General features: G+C 45.0%; 15 protein-coding genes and 1 non-coding gene across 16 annotated transcripts; 12 read left to right on the top strand and 4 right to left on the bottom strand.

The window, feature by feature from the left end:
• Window positions 1–9: 9 nt before the first annotated feature.
• Window positions 10–1,443, bottom strand: EHEL_011020 (uncharacterized protein; the record flags this gene model as incomplete). The annotated part of the gene is made up of 1 exon (XM_003886657.1): window positions 10–1,443. The coding sequence occupies one exon, from the start codon at window positions 1,441–1,443 to the stop codon at window positions 10–12; it is 1,434 nt and encodes a 477-aa protein (XP_003886706.1).
• Window positions 1,444–1,493: 50 nt separating this feature from the next.
• EHEL_011010 (cytochrome B5) lies at window positions 1,494–1,775 on the top strand (the record flags this gene model as incomplete). Its single annotated transcript, XM_003886656.1, has 1 exon — window positions 1,494–1,775. The coding sequence occupies one exon, from the start codon at window positions 1,494–1,496 to the stop codon at window positions 1,773–1,775; it is 282 nt and encodes a 93-aa protein (XP_003886705.1).
• A 112-nt stretch (window positions 1,776–1,887) lies between these two features.
• Window positions 1,888–2,484, top strand: EHEL_011000 (uncharacterized protein; the record flags this gene model as incomplete). The annotated part of the gene is made up of 1 exon (XM_003886655.1): window positions 1,888–2,484. The coding sequence occupies one exon, from the start codon at window positions 1,888–1,890 to the stop codon at window positions 2,482–2,484; it is 597 nt and encodes a 198-aa protein (XP_003886704.1).
• An 84-nt stretch (window positions 2,485–2,568) lies between these two features.
• EHEL_010995 lies at window positions 2,569–2,753 on the top strand. Its single transcript, XR_009467966.1, has one exon. It is a non-coding gene; the product is annotated as a miscellaneous RNA (non-coding RNA).
• An 89-nt stretch (window positions 2,754–2,842) lies between these two features.
• EHEL_010990 (uncharacterized protein) lies at window positions 2,843–3,457 on the top strand (the record flags this gene model as incomplete). Its single annotated transcript, XM_003886654.1, has 1 exon — window positions 2,843–3,457. The coding sequence occupies one exon, from the start codon at window positions 2,843–2,845 to the stop codon at window positions 3,455–3,457; it is 615 nt and encodes a 204-aa protein (XP_003886703.1).
• Window positions 3,458–3,517: 60 nt separating this feature from the next.
• Window positions 3,518–3,796, bottom strand: EHEL_010980 (SCF ubiquitin ligase and anaphase-promoting complex protein; the record flags this gene model as incomplete). Its single annotated transcript, XM_003886653.1, has 1 exon — window positions 3,518–3,796. One exon carries the CDS (start codon window positions 3,794–3,796, stop codon window positions 3,518–3,520), a length of 279 nt encoding a protein of 92 aa, XP_003886702.1.
• A 57-nt stretch (window positions 3,797–3,853) lies between these two features.
• EHEL_010970 (uncharacterized protein) lies at window positions 3,854–5,293 on the top strand (the record flags this gene model as incomplete). Its single annotated transcript, XM_003886652.1, has 1 exon — window positions 3,854–5,293. One exon carries the CDS (start codon window positions 3,854–3,856, stop codon window positions 5,291–5,293), a length of 1,440 nt encoding a protein of 479 aa, XP_003886701.1.
• Window positions 5,294–5,383: 90 nt separating this feature from the next.
• EHEL_010960 (tRNA/rRNA cytosine-C5-methylase) lies at window positions 5,384–6,301 on the top strand (the record flags this gene model as incomplete). Its single annotated transcript, XM_003886651.1, has 1 exon — window positions 5,384–6,301. One exon carries the CDS (start codon window positions 5,384–5,386, stop codon window positions 6,299–6,301), a length of 918 nt encoding a protein of 305 aa, XP_003886700.1.
• Window positions 6,302–6,426: 125 nt separating this feature from the next.
• On the top strand, window positions 6,427–7,602 carry EHEL_010950 (uncharacterized protein; the record flags this gene model as incomplete). The annotated part of the gene is made up of 1 exon (XM_003886650.1): window positions 6,427–7,602. One exon carries the CDS (start codon window positions 6,427–6,429, stop codon window positions 7,600–7,602), a length of 1,176 nt encoding a protein of 391 aa, XP_003886699.1.
• Window positions 7,603–8,023: 421 nt separating this feature from the next.
• On the top strand, window positions 8,024–10,042 carry EHEL_010940 (Rad25-like DNA repair helicase; the record flags this gene model as incomplete). The annotated part of the gene is made up of 1 exon (XM_003886649.1): window positions 8,024–10,042. The coding sequence occupies one exon, from the start codon at window positions 8,024–8,026 to the stop codon at window positions 10,040–10,042; it is 2,019 nt and encodes a 672-aa protein (XP_003886698.1).
• Window positions 10,043–10,059: 17 nt separating this feature from the next.
• Window positions 10,060–11,751, top strand: EHEL_010930 (uncharacterized protein; the record flags this gene model as incomplete). The annotated part of the gene is made up of 1 exon (XM_003886648.1): window positions 10,060–11,751. One exon carries the CDS (start codon window positions 10,060–10,062, stop codon window positions 11,749–11,751), a length of 1,692 nt encoding a protein of 563 aa, XP_003886697.1.
• Window positions 11,752–11,808: 57 nt separating this feature from the next.
• Window positions 11,809–12,294, bottom strand: EHEL_010920 (general negative regulator of transcription; the record flags this gene model as incomplete). The annotated part of the gene is made up of 1 exon (XM_003886647.1): window positions 11,809–12,294. One exon carries the CDS (start codon window positions 12,292–12,294, stop codon window positions 11,809–11,811), a length of 486 nt encoding a protein of 161 aa, XP_003886696.1.
• Window positions 12,295–12,350: 56 nt separating this feature from the next.
• Window positions 12,351–13,067, top strand: EHEL_010910 (cell cycle control microtubule-binding protein; the record flags this gene model as incomplete). The annotated part of the gene is made up of 1 exon (XM_003886646.1): window positions 12,351–13,067. One exon carries the CDS (start codon window positions 12,351–12,353, stop codon window positions 13,065–13,067), a length of 717 nt encoding a protein of 238 aa, XP_003886695.1.
• A 98-nt stretch (window positions 13,068–13,165) lies between these two features.
• On the top strand, window positions 13,166–13,951 carry EHEL_010900 (uncharacterized protein; the record flags this gene model as incomplete). The annotated part of the gene is made up of 1 exon (XM_003886645.1): window positions 13,166–13,951. One exon carries the CDS (start codon window positions 13,166–13,168, stop codon window positions 13,949–13,951), a length of 786 nt encoding a protein of 261 aa, XP_003886694.1.
• Window positions 13,952–14,014: 63 nt separating this feature from the next.
• EHEL_010890 (ubiquitin-conjugating enzyme E2) lies at window positions 14,015–14,590 on the top strand (the record flags this gene model as incomplete). Its single annotated transcript, XM_003886644.1, has 1 exon — window positions 14,015–14,590. The coding sequence occupies one exon, from the start codon at window positions 14,015–14,017 to the stop codon at window positions 14,588–14,590; it is 576 nt and encodes a 191-aa protein (XP_003886693.1).
• Window positions 14,591–14,642: 52 nt separating this feature from the next.
• On the bottom strand, window positions 14,643–15,230 carry EHEL_010880 (CDP-diacylglycerol inositol-3-phosphatidyltransferase-like protein; the record flags this gene model as incomplete). Its single annotated transcript, XM_003886643.1, has 1 exon — window positions 14,643–15,230. The coding sequence occupies one exon, from the start codon at window positions 15,228–15,230 to the stop codon at window positions 14,643–14,645; it is 588 nt and encodes a 195-aa protein (XP_003886692.1).
• Window positions 15,231–15,292: the final 62 nt, after the last annotated feature.

Raw genomic sequence — 15,292 nt, 5'->3', positions numbered from 1 at the left:
GACTTAGCATCATCCTTTAATAACCAGACATGGCTTCATCCGACAAACTTTCTCTGTCAGTCCAATTCTATCGCTTAAGTCAACAACTCTATTGATGTCCTTGTAGCATCCAGGTGATTCCTCAACCATCCCGGGATCGTTGGGGCATCTGAATACTATGTCTTGACTCCTTAGGAGATCGCACACGTTCTTGTGAGTAAACAGGTCCTTCGATCTGCTTCTAGAGAGGACGCGACCTGCCCCGTGGCATGTAGATCCAAAGCTCAACTCCATGGATTTCTCGGAGCCACATAGGATGTAACTGTATGTCCCCATGGATCCCCCCACTATCACCGGCTGCCCTATCTCCTTGTACTTCCATGGAATATCCGGGTGTCCTGGGGGAAATGCTCTTGATGCTCCTTTCCTATGTACAATGGCATCATATTCCATTCCATGGGACCTATGGCTCTCTACCTTTGCAATGTTATGGCAAACATCATAAATCAAGTCGAGTCTTGATCCAGGAAACACCTTCTCAAATGCCTGCCTGGCCTTCTTGGTTATCACGGCCCTGTTGACAAAGGCAAAGTTTGCTGCACATCCCATGGATAGAAGATATTCCTGGGATTCCTTAGAACTGTAGGGAGAACATGCAAGTTGGGAGTGATCGGCGTTCTTTCCCGCCATTTTCATTAATGAGTCGTGGCACACTCCATGCCCAAGACCTCTGCTCCCAGTATGGATCATCAGTACTATTTGGTCCTTTCTTATCCCCATTACTTCTGCCTTCTCTGCATTGTATACCTCATCAACATACTGCACTTCTAAGTAATGGTTCCCAGATCCAAGAGTCCCGAGCTGGTTCAGCCCCCTCCCCTTTGATTTCTGGTTGATCAGGCGGCTGTCTCCATCCATATGGCCATTGCTTTCACAATATTCGACATCCTCATCAGGTATCTCCTTCGATTTCAACAGATAGTCCAATCCTTGGTCTAGGATCGAGTTCAGTGTGCCTAAGCTTATCCTCGATCTTTTGTCGCTTCCCATTCCTGTGGGTATTATCCCAAACAATTCGTCCGCGAGAGATTCCGCCTTTTCTTTCAAGCATTTTATGTCGAGGTTAGTCCTCAGTGCTCTGACCCCACAGTTGATGTCGTACCCTACCCCTCCCGGACTTACAACAGATTCGGGATTGTTAATGTCAAATGCCGCAACACACCCGATCGGAAATCCATACCCAGTGTGTATGTCTGGTAATCCTATGACATCTCCAATAAGCCCTGGCAAGGAACAAACATCAGATATTTGCCCAATAGAGGATATACTCGCACCAGCATCTAGCTCTTCCATCACCGGCTTTCTCAGCTCTTCATCAACATATATAGTTGCAGAGGTCTTCATGGACGCATTAAACAACGGACTAACCTTGATGCAGAGGTCAGTTTGGTCTATGCCCTCCATTAAGGGACAAAATTTGCTTAATCAATAGTATTTCATGCCCCAAGCCTCTGATGAATCTGATAAGATGGTCTAGGGAAAAACGCAGAGCCCCATCCTTTAGGACATTTACTGTGGAAGAGGTGTCGAGGCATGACAAGGTGGATGACTGCTGGATCATAATGGATGGCGTGGTGTACGATGTTACCGACTTCCTTCGCCTACATCCCGGCGGCATAGATGTCATAATGAAGCATGCTGGAAGGGACTGCACTGATGCATTCAACAAGGCACATCCCCACGTAAATAAGGAATTGCTACTTGGTAGTGTTATTGGGACGGTGGTGAAGGAATGAAGCTGAGGTGTCAACCATATGAAATGAATTGCATGATGTCTAGATGACTTGAATGCAGAATGTTGCACATAAACATTAAAATTTCGTGCAAACATGACAGAGCCCATAGTAGATGCTGGTGTTTGTGAAGAATGGGGAAGTGATTCACACAGAGGACCTCAAGAATGTGGATCCGCTGACACTGGAGACGTATGAGGAGCTCCTGTCAAGCACAGGGTCTGTTGTTTTTTGTATTTTGGTATGTGAGAACACCAAGCACGTGTATCTAGCAAGCAGCATTGTTAGTATGAGATATACGGTTTCCGGGGCAATTCGGATATACAAACTGAAGGATCCCTCTACCAGAAACGAGGTCAAAGACATCTTGTATTTCGAGGTTGTTAAGAATCCTCTGTACCTCAGGATATTTAAGGACATCCAAAAAAGCAACCTCTTGCGGGGAAAGGAAGATGCAATGGATAGTCTGAGGGATGGCGCCTGCGAGCCCCCGCATTCTGGAACCATGGTGAGGGCTGTGTACATAGGAAGCGAGCTCGACCTGGTATACAATGCAGATCTGCAGAAGAAGGTGTTTCGAAACGGAGAAAAGAGGGGGTCTTTTGTCTCTACTCTTATTGGAGGAGCAGTGTTCTTCCTGTCCTTTATTCTGCTGTTTTTCTTTATGGTGTGTTTTTTCTACATCTTGCTAAGGTTTGTGCTGCTTGCATGAGTGATGCACAAGCCTGCCTGTAAGTTCCCAAGCCTGAAATTTTTGAAAATTAAATAGTCTCAAATATTAAAGCGTCTGACGAATCCCCCCTTAAAGTCTCATGATGACCATTACAGATAAAAGGAAGTCCATTCCAGCATCTAACGATGTCTAACCTTGATTTTCCACCTATTCGATGTACCTTGAATGGAAAACCTTCCGATGCACTGCGCTCTTTGAGTTAAAGGTTTGCCCTTGTTGCATGTGCATATTCTGTAATCTGAAGACTTCATTATTAATATTTTTAAGTTTTTTGCGTGTTTTGGTTAGGTAAGGCCTAGTCTATTCTTCCTAAGGTAACAAAAGAGGACCCCTTGGAATGGACTTTCTGTCTGACGATGGTGAGGGTGTATTTGACGAGAGAGTCAGGATTCGTAAGAGAAATGTGCTTTCGAACATCACAAATAGGCTGGACGGAGTGAAGGATGGAGGTAAAGATGGGGATAGAAAGGGTGCAAGTGCTGGCAAAGGAAATGATGTCTCAGAGCAGGAATTGCTGAATGGAATTGGATCCAGGGATGTAGGTAGGGGAAAGGTTGTTTTCAAGGATTTTATTTTGGACGATAGCCAAGAGCCGGCTGCTGGTGAAGACAGGGCGAAGAACAGGGGAGACGACGTACTGTTTAGGATCCAGAAGGAATTTGAGGAGCTGAAAGAGATGCATGGAAAAACATTGAGGGCTCGAAGAAAGCTAATAAAGGCAATGGAAAAGGAGATGTCTGAGATAAGGCGAGAGATGGAAGCCAAGCAAAAGGTAGAAATAGAGAATCTTAAAAAGCGGTATGATGAGAAGCTTCAGGAAAAACAAGAGGCGTATAGAAGGATTTGCAAGGAAAAGATCCTTGAGTACAAGAGAAGGCTTGACGAGGCCTATAGAGCAAAGGCTTTGGAACTCAAAGAAAGATATGGGGCACCAAGAAAAAAAAAGAGCTAAAGGCTCGTTCAGAATAAGACACCACTAGCTGGGTAGAAGTTAGTAAACTCTATTTGCATTTTATTTTTCCTCTGGGTTGTAGTAGACCCACTTCTTTGTGTCTAAGGGGCAAACGTTTTTGGAGCTTAGCCATCTTGTTATGCAGTGTGTGTGGAATGCATGGTTGCAGACACCCCACGACACTTTGCATTCATCATTGCTTATAATGCCATTCTGGCATTCCACACATGTGTCCATTATATGGTTCCTGCATATTGCACAGGTCTCGATCTTCATGTCTAGAGACCACAGAGCGACCAGGTTCCACTTCTTCAGCTTTATTATTTCCTTATTCTCCATGGATTGTATATTGAGGGGTTTATTTCCTTGCCCCTTAGACACTGTTCTGGGATTAAGATGGAGAGTAGTGAGGCAGCAAGGAATCTAAGAGATGATTCTAGGGGCAAGAATGGGGCAGGACATGTGGCGAGAAGAAACAAGAATCCACTAAAGAACAGGATAGTCAATGAGGCCTTGTGCCGCTTGCATGGTTCTGAGATAGAAGGCCAAGAGATTGATATTGCGAAGATAGAGACCATGCTATTGAACGATGTAGTTGGAAGTGTTGTGATTGACATCCCGGGGAATGAGATAGTGCCCGTACTCTGTTTTTTTGAGGGGAATCTGGGGCTCAAGACCATTGGATTTAAGTCGTCGAGCTCCTCTTCAATGACGGAGAAAGGCTCTAGAGACGTAAGGCCTGGGTCTCCTGGCATAAAGGAAGAGACGGATGATAGGGAAAGATTTATAGAAGAAAGGGCAGATTCTGATAGAAAAACAAAAAGAAAGATAGAGGATGAAAGAAGAACAAGCGGTAGGAAGAGAAAAGAATTGGCTGAAGACAAAGGTGAAGGCAGCAGCAGGGAGTCTTTGCCCTCTGACACAGATGATTGTAGATATAGATATTTTCTAAGGAGAGTGTTTCCAACGATGCAAAAGGATGATGAGAAGGTTCTGCAATACATTACCGACCAAAGAGACATGCTTTTGAAAAGAACGGAAAGCAACAGAGCCGAGATTCCTGAGATTTGCAACAGGCCTGCCAAGGCACCTATGAATATCATTCCTCACATTCCAGAGATTCCGGAAACTGGGTTCACTGAAGAAGAGGACAAGCAGGTTTCTGAGCTTATCTGCAAGTATGGAAACAACTTCAAGAAGATTAAGGAGGCGGCACCCCACTTGGAAACAGGGAAGTGCATCCTGAAGTATTATATGATGAAAGACAAGACCTACTCGTACATAAAGCACAAGTCTGGAAGGATCTCTGACTCTGAGGTCAAGCTTATAATTGAGAGCAGGTGGTCAGAATATGAAAGAAACGTATTTATTCAGCACTTCAGGATGTTCGGGAAATCGTGGGGAAGGTACCAACCACTGATAAACAAGTCTGAGAAAGACCTAAAGATGTTTTTCAGATACTATATGAAGTTTGTTCTACCATCTAGCGAGGGCACAAGTACTGTCGCACTTGCAGCACCAAGAAGGGTTTCTATCAGCAAAGAGGATGTGCTGAGGAAATGGACAATAGATGAGAGGCAGGTGTTTGCCATATACTTTCCATACTACAGCAAGAACTGGATTCTGATGGCAACATACTTTCCATCGAAGACCTCTGGGGATCTAAGGCAGTACTATAACAAATACTACAAGAATCTCAGCTACAATGAGCAAAGGCTCGAGGCCAGCCTGCATGATTTTGGGCAGGGGGTTACCACGCCGCCTGCAAGACATGTTGGAAACATCCGGGAGGAGGTTGTATTCTGTAGAACGGCTGGTGTTCTGTTCAAGAAATGACTGAAGTGTTGAGGAGCTGTGATGATTAAATTCTTTGAGTTTAGACTAGCAAGTGGAGGAACGATTTTTTGCAGAAAAAATTGCCCTCTAATGGATACGTACAACGAATATCTTCTGGAAAAGATATGCGAGTTGTTTCCGCGCAAAGAAGCAGAGGTTTTTATAGAGGAAAGTGAAAAGCAGAGGCCGACGACCATACGAATAAACACTCTTCTGAAGCGCAGAAAAGATGTTTCGAAGCTTTTGCGGGGAAGGGGGGTGGATCTTGACGATCTTAGCTGGATTGATAGCGGATGTGTGATCTTCAAGTCGTCTGTGCCTATTGGGGCAACTCCCGAATATCTTGCGGGGTACTATTGTCTTCAAGGGGCTGCATCGATGCTTCCTGTCCTTAATATGGAGCTGAAGGAAGGCCTGAGTGTTGTTGACCTGTGTGCGGCGCCCGGAGGAAAAACAACGCACATTGCAGCATTGATGGAGAATACAGGGGTGATTTATGCAAATGATGTGAATGAGGAGAGGATTGCAGGGCTGAAAAGCAACATACAGAGGATGGGGGTCCGGAACTGCATAGTGATGAATATGGATGGCCGGAAGGTGAATGTCGGGAAGGTGGATAGGGTTTTGCTGGATGCGCCCTGCTCTGGAACTGGGGTGATATCGAAAGACCCCTCTGTGAAGACCAGCAGGACAAAAAGTGAAATAGACAGAATGGCCACATTACAAAAGGAGCTCATACTTCATGGGTTTGATATGCTAAGGCCTGGGGGGATACTGGTGTATTCCACATGCTCTGTACTTGTTAAGGAGAATGAGGAGGTTGTCAACTACCTTCTCACAAAACGCCCCTCTGCCAAGATGGCGCAGTGCGAGGTTGATATTGGGAAGGACGGGTTCATGAGCTTCAAGGGAAGGAACTACAACGGGTCTCTTAAGATGGCTAGAAGGATCTATCCACACGTCCACAATATGGATGGGTTTTTCTATGCAAAGATAGTGAAGAAATAATAAAAGTTTATGAACTGTTCTGCTAGTTATGATGAATCCTTGAAACACCTTTCTTTGAATGAAACTGGTTACAGAAATATTTGATATCTATGAGGCAGATGAGTGCCTGATAAACAAAACACCAAATGATAGGACAATTGAGTTTGGTGGCAGTGCTTTGGAGATATGCCGAGGCAACGGATGTAGGAAGCCCGTTGTACTCTGTTCTCCCATCGAACTCTCCTCTTTTTGACCAAGGGTTTATGGGGCCTATACCCCAGGTGCAGACCATTAGTGTGCCTCCAAGCAAGCCCGGGCAGCTTCTGTCGTACTCGCCCGAGGGGGGAGCTGGAAATGGCCAGCAGATGGCCATGTCCCCCATGGCACTTCAACCGCCGGGGAACTCTCAGTATGCAAATGCATGCGACATGTCTGAGAAGAAGGAGCAGCTCAAGAAGTGTTTAGCTGATCAACTCGGCAAATTCAAGAACATACTAGAGAATTGTAGAAAGACCTTAGGCGAGAATGCCAAGGAGTGCTGCATTGATCAGAAGTGCCTTGACCTTCTGAATGGAGGAAACACCTCGTGCAATGAAGAAAGTGACGAAAAAAACTGCAAAGATAAGAAATGCCGGGACAAGATTGCAGACGAGATCATCAAGAACCTCAACTTGGATCAGCTGAAGAAGTCCTTGCTGGATTCTCTCAAGGGGAGCTTGAAGAAAATAGGGAATAAGCTTGGTAGCCTGACCTCGTGCAGTAGGGGAGAAGGAGGTTGTGACGAGGACGGCGGCACTAGATCTTCTCTTGGTCTTGGAAAGGATGTTCCTCCCGGCGTGCTGATATATCCCATAGAGCAGAGCAAGTATGAAGCAATAACGAACATCCTAGACCGTCAACAGAGGTTTCCCCATCAAAGAAGTATAGAACAGCCGGATATACAGGGCAATCCGAATGGGCCCTACGGCAAGGGCTCTCCAGATACTTGGGGCAAGCATTATTCGCCAAGGCGGGGGGATAGAAGAAGAGCTAGAGGAGCGAAGAGGGACGAAGAAAGCTGGGAATCGACAGAAGATTCCGAAAATGAATGGAAGCCTTCGGATACCCAAAGCCCTAGACCCCGTCCATCTAAGAAGCCTGAGATGCCGTGTACAAGGGAAATGTGTGCAGACATGGATAGATATGACTCTCCAAGCATGAAGGACGAATGCATCAAGTACTGTAAAGACTACAGGAGGAAGGATACCAAGAAATCCAAAGATGAAGAGAAGGAGGAGATCAGCGAATTGACAAGTGATTCGTGCTACGATGAAAAGAAGTGATGCTAATACCCACAGCTTGAGTACTCGATAGGCCGCGGTGATGTCAAGAGGTAAAACCTTGATCTGTTTATAGTTGCGTTATATGTAAGGAGGTTTATTGATTGTAAGAATATCCTTTCTTCCTCCAATGGAATAAACATGCATTTAATTATTTACTTTCTAAAGCAGGTCTACGGGCCAAGTCCGAAGTCTATTGGAAAAGCGTGGTCTTTTGCAAGGGGTATTGGCACCTCTTCTATCTCCTCATCTTTTATGTTTGTGAACGAGCTAGCAGTTAATTCTATGCTTGTGTAGCCCAGAAGGCATGCATCCAGAAATGCATCTGTGTAATACGTGTGGTCCATTGTAAACATGGGGTATGCTGTGTTCCTGTGTAACTAGGAAAGAAATGAGATAAATCTGTGGGGAATATCACCCAAGCATGAACGAGCTTGTGATTCCCAAGAAGGCAACGAAGCATCAGTTTCCGTACGAGGAACTTGTTCTCAAGGAGAACAGCGAGAGCTATCCGATGTGGGTGAACTACGACGGGTTGATCATACTTGAGACGTTCCGGGAGTCTTCTCGGCAAGCGAGCGACTTTCTGATAGCTATTGCAGAGCCCATGAGTAGGCCTCTCAAGATACATGAGTTCCAGATCACAGCATACTCTCTGTATGCTGCTGTGAGTGTTGGGCTGACGACCGGAGACATCATCGAGACGCTGGACCGGTTTTCCAAGAACCACCTCCCAAGGTCTGTCAAGGTGTTTATCACTGAATGCACGCTGAGCTATGGGAAAGTGAAGCTTGTCATGAAGGAAAATAGCTTTTTCTTGGAGGCGGCAAACGAGTCTGTGTACAAGATGCTGTCTGAGGATGCAGTGATAAGATCGCACACTGTCGACAAGCCGAAGGAGAAGGGAGGCCTATCCATAGAGGTTGAAGACGTAGAGTTGGTGAAGAAGAGGTGCATCGAGGTTGATTATCCATTGATTGAGGAGTATGACTTCAGAAATGACAAGGTGCTCCGAAGCCTCAAAATAGATCTCAAGCCCACCACGATTATCCGGTCCTATCAGGAGATATGTCTCAACAAGATGTTTGGAAACGGAAGGGCGAGGTCGGGAATAATTGTGCTGCCTTGTGGATCTGGAAAAACTATTGTTGGGATCACGGCCATAAGCACGATCAAGAAGAGCTGCCTTGTGCTGTGCACGTCTGCGGTGTCTGTTGAGCAGTGGAGGCAGCAAACACAGCAGTTCACAAACATATCTCCGGACAACGTGGGAAGATTTACTTCTGATCATAAGGAATGGCCGAAGGACGACTGCGGAATAGTTGTTACAACATATACAATGCTTGCGTATACGGGGAAGAGGTCTTACGAGGCACAGAAGATCATGGATCTCATACGAAAGACCGAGTGGGGGCTGCTTGTTCTTGATGAAGTGCATGTTGTTCCTGCAATGATGTTCAGAAGGGTTCTATCGCTAGTGTCTCACCACTGCAAGCTCGGACTTACTGCGACGCTAGTCAGAGAGGATGATAAGATCGAGGATCTGAACTTCTTGATTGGGCCCAAGCTCTATGAGGCCGATTGGCAGGATCTTAGTGCCAAGGGGCACATAGCCAAGGTGTCATGTGTGGAGGTATGGTGCGGGATGACTGGAGACTTCTACAGAGAATACCTCTCTCAGCCGACGCGCAGAAGAAGGCTTCTATCTATAATGAACCCAACGAAGTTCCAGGTGTGTGAGTATTTAATCAATAAACATGAAAGCAGAGGAGACAAGATCATTGTTTTTTCTGACAGTGTATATGCATTGAAAGCATATGCTCTGAAGCTTGGAAAGCCATTTATCTACGGGCCTACGGGGCAGACTGAAAGGATGAGGATTCTGAAGCAATTCCAGACAAACCCAGTTATCAACACGATATTTCTAAGTAAGGTTGGAGACACTTCTATCGACCTCCCGGAAGCCACATGCCTAATCCAGATAAGTAGCCACTTTGGGAGCAGGAGGCAAGAAGCACAAAGACTTGGAAGAATTCTTAGGGCAAAGAGGAGAAACGACCCGGACTTTAAGGTCTACTTCTACTCCCTAGTGAGTAAGGACACTGACGAGATGTTCTATTCGAACAAAAGACAGCAGTTTTTGATAGACCAGGGATACACGTTCACAATACTTACGGACATCCCCGAGGTACACGAAAACGAGCACTGTGTGTATAGAACAAAAGGACAGCAAAGGGAGTTGCTAGCGGGGGTACTACTTGCATCTGAAAAGGAGTTGGAGAGTGAGGAGAGCGACAATGCAGAAGGGATTGTATATAGCACAGCAAAGCTGAAGAGCCTCAGCGGAGCCGATGAGATGGCCTATATTGAAAGGAAGGGCCCACAGCACCATGCCTTTACGAAGAGCAACAAAAAGAATAGGAAAATGAATCCAAAGCCTTAGATTTGAGACGATCCCTTATGAACTTTACATCTAATGAAGAAGAAAGGTTCAAAGAGATGCTGAAGTCCAAGAAGAAGGAAGAGGTGCTGGTGGAGCTTTCAAGGGAGATCGAAAGAAAGGAAAAGGAAATGATGGGAAGCATCTCGCAAGACTACATGGATATAATCGGTAAGTGTAGCGATTTGGAGAAGATTAAGCAAAGGCTGGGAGGGATTATAAACATAAATAACGAGCTGGTTTCTTCTATTTCTGATGCTGTTATACAATACACAGATGCTCTTCACGAAATCGAGGAGAACTCTGTAATAGAGTCGCGTCTCGACTTGGTTGTATCTGAACTAAAGGAGATCTTGGAGTTTATTAGCATTGCATCTGAGTACGAAAGTGTTGATAAGGACGTAAGGGACGAGCCACTGTACTATTACAAGATGACAAAGCGTGTTTTGCTGATGGAGAAGAAGCTTTGCCTGCTGGAGAAGTACAGGTTTTTTGTGAATGCAAGCCAGATATGCATCAAATCGAGGAAGGTGCTCGTGAGTCTGATGATGAAAGACATTGATTTATGGATTGGAAGCGCTGGCAACAATATTCGCCAGGCTGGGATTGAGATAAACAGGATTCTTGAGGAGAGGAACAAGGAATCGCACATATTTGACCCTCTTGACTCTCTACGGCACCTGTTTATATCGAAGACCTTCCTGTGCATTCTCCATGAGTCAAGAAAACTGGGAGTTGAGACAGGCATTATGGAGAGAGTCAACGAGAAAAGAAAAGAGCTTGGAAGGGATGTTGTGTCTGGGGATGATACTATTGTGATTTCCGATACTGCCGGATTTATTCTGTGGAGCCATTACATTGCGTCTCTTGACATAGGATTCAAGATCCATGACAAGTTTATATTTGATCTTCTATCCAGAAACAAGATGCTGTTTGAAAGCCAGAACTTCCCCGAGCTAAGGAGGACGCTTGTTTCTCTCCGAAAGCTTGCGGTTCGCCTCAACATCGACTACGAGAGCGTGGATAGGATTATCAGTTCTGTGGCAATCAACTACTTTGAAGTCCAGGGGCCCAAGGACATAGGCATAGATGGAGGCGGGATGGAGCAATTGAAGTCCTCGATGATGACCTTTATCGATGAGTGCGACGAGTTTGTGTCCAACATATTTCAGTTTTCAAATGAGCTTGATGAGCTTCTTGCAAAGAGGATAGACCAGCATCTGTGCAGTCTTATTGATGAGACCAAGGGCGACATGGATACCTTCATCGAGGCACAGTCTGTTGTTTCTGAGGTTTTGAGGCACTCTATTGAGAAAAATGACTTTTACAGGAGCCTTGAGTTCAGGTGTTCATTAGAGATAGACAAAGAGAATAGGAGATTCATGGAAGAGATTATAAAGCAGAAGAAAAAAGAAATTGACGAGCTGTTCAAGACTGTTGCCACGAACGACGACTTTGGTGTTGACATTCTCAAGCTATTTTCCAAGGTCAGAGACTTGAGGTTTCCCGAAAACATAAATACAACAATAAAAAGAACTCTAGTATGCCACATTAGAGATAGATTTGCAGCCGGAATAAATGGAAAGGGCCTGAGTTCACAGGAGAAGAAGGTTGTCAGAGGACATCTATGTAGTTTCTATGGATATCTCCGAAATAACGAGCCATCCCTTCAGGATATACTTGAGCCAGATGTAAAGCGCGAGAAGCCATAGAGAGCTAATACAATAAATGGAGCAATGGATTTATTTGCTTGGATTGTACATCACTTTTTACCTCTCCAATGACCGAATGAATCTTTCGTCAAAAACAACTTCTATAGACACCTTTGACCAGCTAAATGGATCAAACATTGTGATGGATCTCTTGACATGGTCAGCAATTAGTGGAGAGTTGAATGTGACAAAACACTTGTACATTCTGCAGAAGACATACTTTCTTTTCAGAATGTTGTCATAGGCCTTTGCCTGTAGCTTGTCATTTGGAAATGTATAGAAGATATAAAAGAGCGTCTCCTCATGAAGGTTGTCCATCTTCATGTCCTCTATGTTGACCTTGAAGATCCCTTCGTTCGGTGCTTTTGGATAGCAGTTTGGAAGCATTTTGGAGAGAAGGGACTGTGGGTAGTATGTAGATGGATCCTGGTACTTTTTGTCTTTGACTATGGAGAGTATTTCGCCCAGTTTGTCCTTGTTCATGTCATGGACTACATGGTGGTCCTGCTGGATCTGCTCGAGCTTCTTCTGGATATTTACCATTGGGTCAGGGATCGAAAGTACATATCAATTGGGCAGAAACAGAAGCCCCGGTAGACATGGCACAAAAAAGTCGTAGAGAGCTGATTGAGTGGATAAAATCATTGGGAATTGAGATCTCTGCAATTGAGGAGCTTGGGAAGGGAGTGGTGATATGCAAGATTCTGTCTCTAATCCATAGCGATTTCCCGGCCAACTTCGTCAGGGATCCAGCCGGAGAGCACGAATACTTGAGGAACATGAAGGCATGCCAAGGATTCTTTGCATCGAAAAACATAAAGCTCTATTTTCCTGTCGACAAGCTGATTAAATGCAAAATGCAAGATAATCTAGAGGTCGCCCAGTGGTTAGCAAGGTATTACTCCAAGAACATGGGTGGAAGGCAATCTAGAGAATGCCCCAAGGACGAAGCCCCAAGAGCCTTGGTTTCTTCCTCAAATAGCCCGCATTGCCCTGGATGTAAGAGCTTTAGAGAGGAAATGGATGTGAAGGATAATAGAATCAGAGAGCTAGAAAGCATGGTTGCAGAAATGGAGGGCAGGATCAAGCAGCTGGAGGCCGAAAAGTCTAGCACAACAAAGAAAACACCTGTCTCTGGCTTGAAAGGGTTTGATGATGAAGAAGTCAAGTCCCTGCTGATGGCCTTTGAGAAGGAGAGAGACTTTTACTTCAAGAAGCTGTTTACCGTTGAAAAGTACTTTCTAGAGGAGAAGGGGATCGACGAAAGTCTCAAGAACGATGTGCTTGGAATTCTCTATGAAGAAAGCAACGAGTGATATATAAGGAATCACAGAGCACTCTTGCCGCTGTAGATCTCATTAAACTCCAGATGATATTTTTGTGTTTTTCAGATGGTAAGGTAAACAAACATTCAATGGAAAGTCCTGGATGCTTGAGGAGGCAGGCTGTGCTTTATTCCGTACCTCTTCTTCTGGTGGCAAGCCATTTCCCAGGCCCATATCTGTTCGTTCTATCCATTCCTTCCTCCTTGTTTGCATTTCTTATCCCCGGAACGAAGAGAAGAATGTACATATCAAATCTGCTGTTTATTCTTTCTCTATTGTTTCCAGGATTGTACTTCCTGTGTTATGGATTCACAATAGCTGCAATATATGTATCTGTAAGCAATCTTTGTATGGGCCGATTCCGCAAAGAAAACCTTGTAATAGCAGGGATGATGGAATCCATGGGGATGCTCCTGTCGCTATATTCCTTAAGAAACAATGTAGTGTCGATATGCCTTGCGGCCCTCTACTTCCTTTTCATACATCGTCTGATGTCTCCTCCGATAGAAAGCGACAATTATGGACAGGCATATAAGAAGATAGCTTGGCTTCTGAGGGAGGCCTCATTTACCGATAGAGCCAATGAGTACAGAGAGGTTGTGGGGTGTAGAAGCATAGTGGTTCCCGAGTTCAAGATAGATCTTTGGACGCCACTGCTCATGGGAAGGCTGTCATGCCTTGCCAAAGCAGTCATATGCTGCTCATCACTGATTCCAATAGGAAAATCATATTGGATGAGCTTTGTGGTGTACTCGCTATCGTTTCTCCCTGTGGAGTGGGCTTGCATGTGCCTTTCGTTCTTCTGCGACTTTGGTTCGGGGCATCCATTCTACAGGCTGGTTAGTGCACAAGCCCTGTATCTCATGACCAGGTGACATAACCCTGAAGAGCCATGGATAGGGTTCCATGATATAAAAAGAAATACACGACCCCCACAAATGTTATCACCTGGTGCCCGTAGGCGACTATCGAAGGAGGAGGATATGCTGAAGGACTCTACAGGCGACGAAAGAAAGCTCTTTAGAGCATGTCCTAGGGGTCCGAAGGAAAACAGAAACTATAAGGTCTGGGATATCTACTTTACTCTCGGCGGAGACTCTTTATATGCAGGAAGGATTTTGAAGGCGGTGATGGAGTTTCCGGATTGCTATCCTCTCCAGCCGCCTACCCTCAAGTTTGTTTCGAAGATGTTCCATCCAAATATCTATGAAGATGGAAAAATGTGCATATCCATTCTTGAGGAGGATACCCATGACCCAACAGGATATGGAGACTCCAAAGATAAATGGGCACCTGTCCAGAACATCAGAACGATTCTTCTGTCGATCATCGTGATCCTCAATGCACCAAACACATCTTCTCCGGCGAATGTTGATGCTTCTGTGATGCATAGGGACAATCCCGAGGAGTATGCCAAGAAAGTCATCAAAATTGCTCGGGAGGAAGATGAGAAGCTTAGAAGCACAGATCCGCAGGCCAGGGAAATAGCATTGGAGATGGAGGCCGAAGACTAGGATCAGCTTCAATAAAATATTTTCTCACTCTGCATGTGCATTGCTAAGAGATTTAATCAACTCCTTGGATGTTATTTTTCAATACAATGATATCGCTCATGCTTGAGATTGCCTCAGAGAGCTGAGCAAGATGGAATAGCGCCTTGAGTGTTGTGATGCCTCCAAGGGTGTAAAGAAGTGCGCCCTTGCCGCCAAAATAGTATGCGTACATGAAGAACACCTCGCTTAGTAGGCATATGGGGCCGAGGACACGCTTGTCATAGTAGATTCTCAGAATTCTGTTTTTCGTCCCCTTGTGGTGCTTCCCTAGCAGTGCAGACATATGGAAGTATATGAAATGAGAAATAAGGTCGAATACCATGTACAGAGATAGAAAATATAGGTATTCACTTCTCTTCTGGATGATTCTGAGCGAGATCACAACTGTAGAAACCCTGTCTGTTATCATATCGAGGCTTGATCCTAGGAGAGAACACTGGTTGAGCATTCTTGCAAAATGCCCATCAAAGAAGTCGAGAAGAGATGACAAGCCATATAGAGCAACAAAGCTTGGCCCAGATGCGAATACAGATGCAACCAAGAGCCCAATCCTAAAATATCCTATTGTGTTCGGGACATTGAATATCACACCTAATTTCATCTTGCTGCGGTGGGGTGGCACGTCTTTGTTTTGAAGTTCGGCAGGGGGGAAAAAGAAAATAA

This window comes from Encephalitozoon hellem, chromosome I (assembly GCF_000277815.2).
Source record: "Encephalitozoon hellem ATCC 50504 chromosome I, complete sequence".
Taxonomy (NCBI): domain Eukaryota; kingdom Fungi; phylum Microsporidia; family Unikaryonidae; genus Encephalitozoon; species Encephalitozoon hellem.
This window is presented reverse-complemented; position numbering and strand designations above follow the sequence as displayed.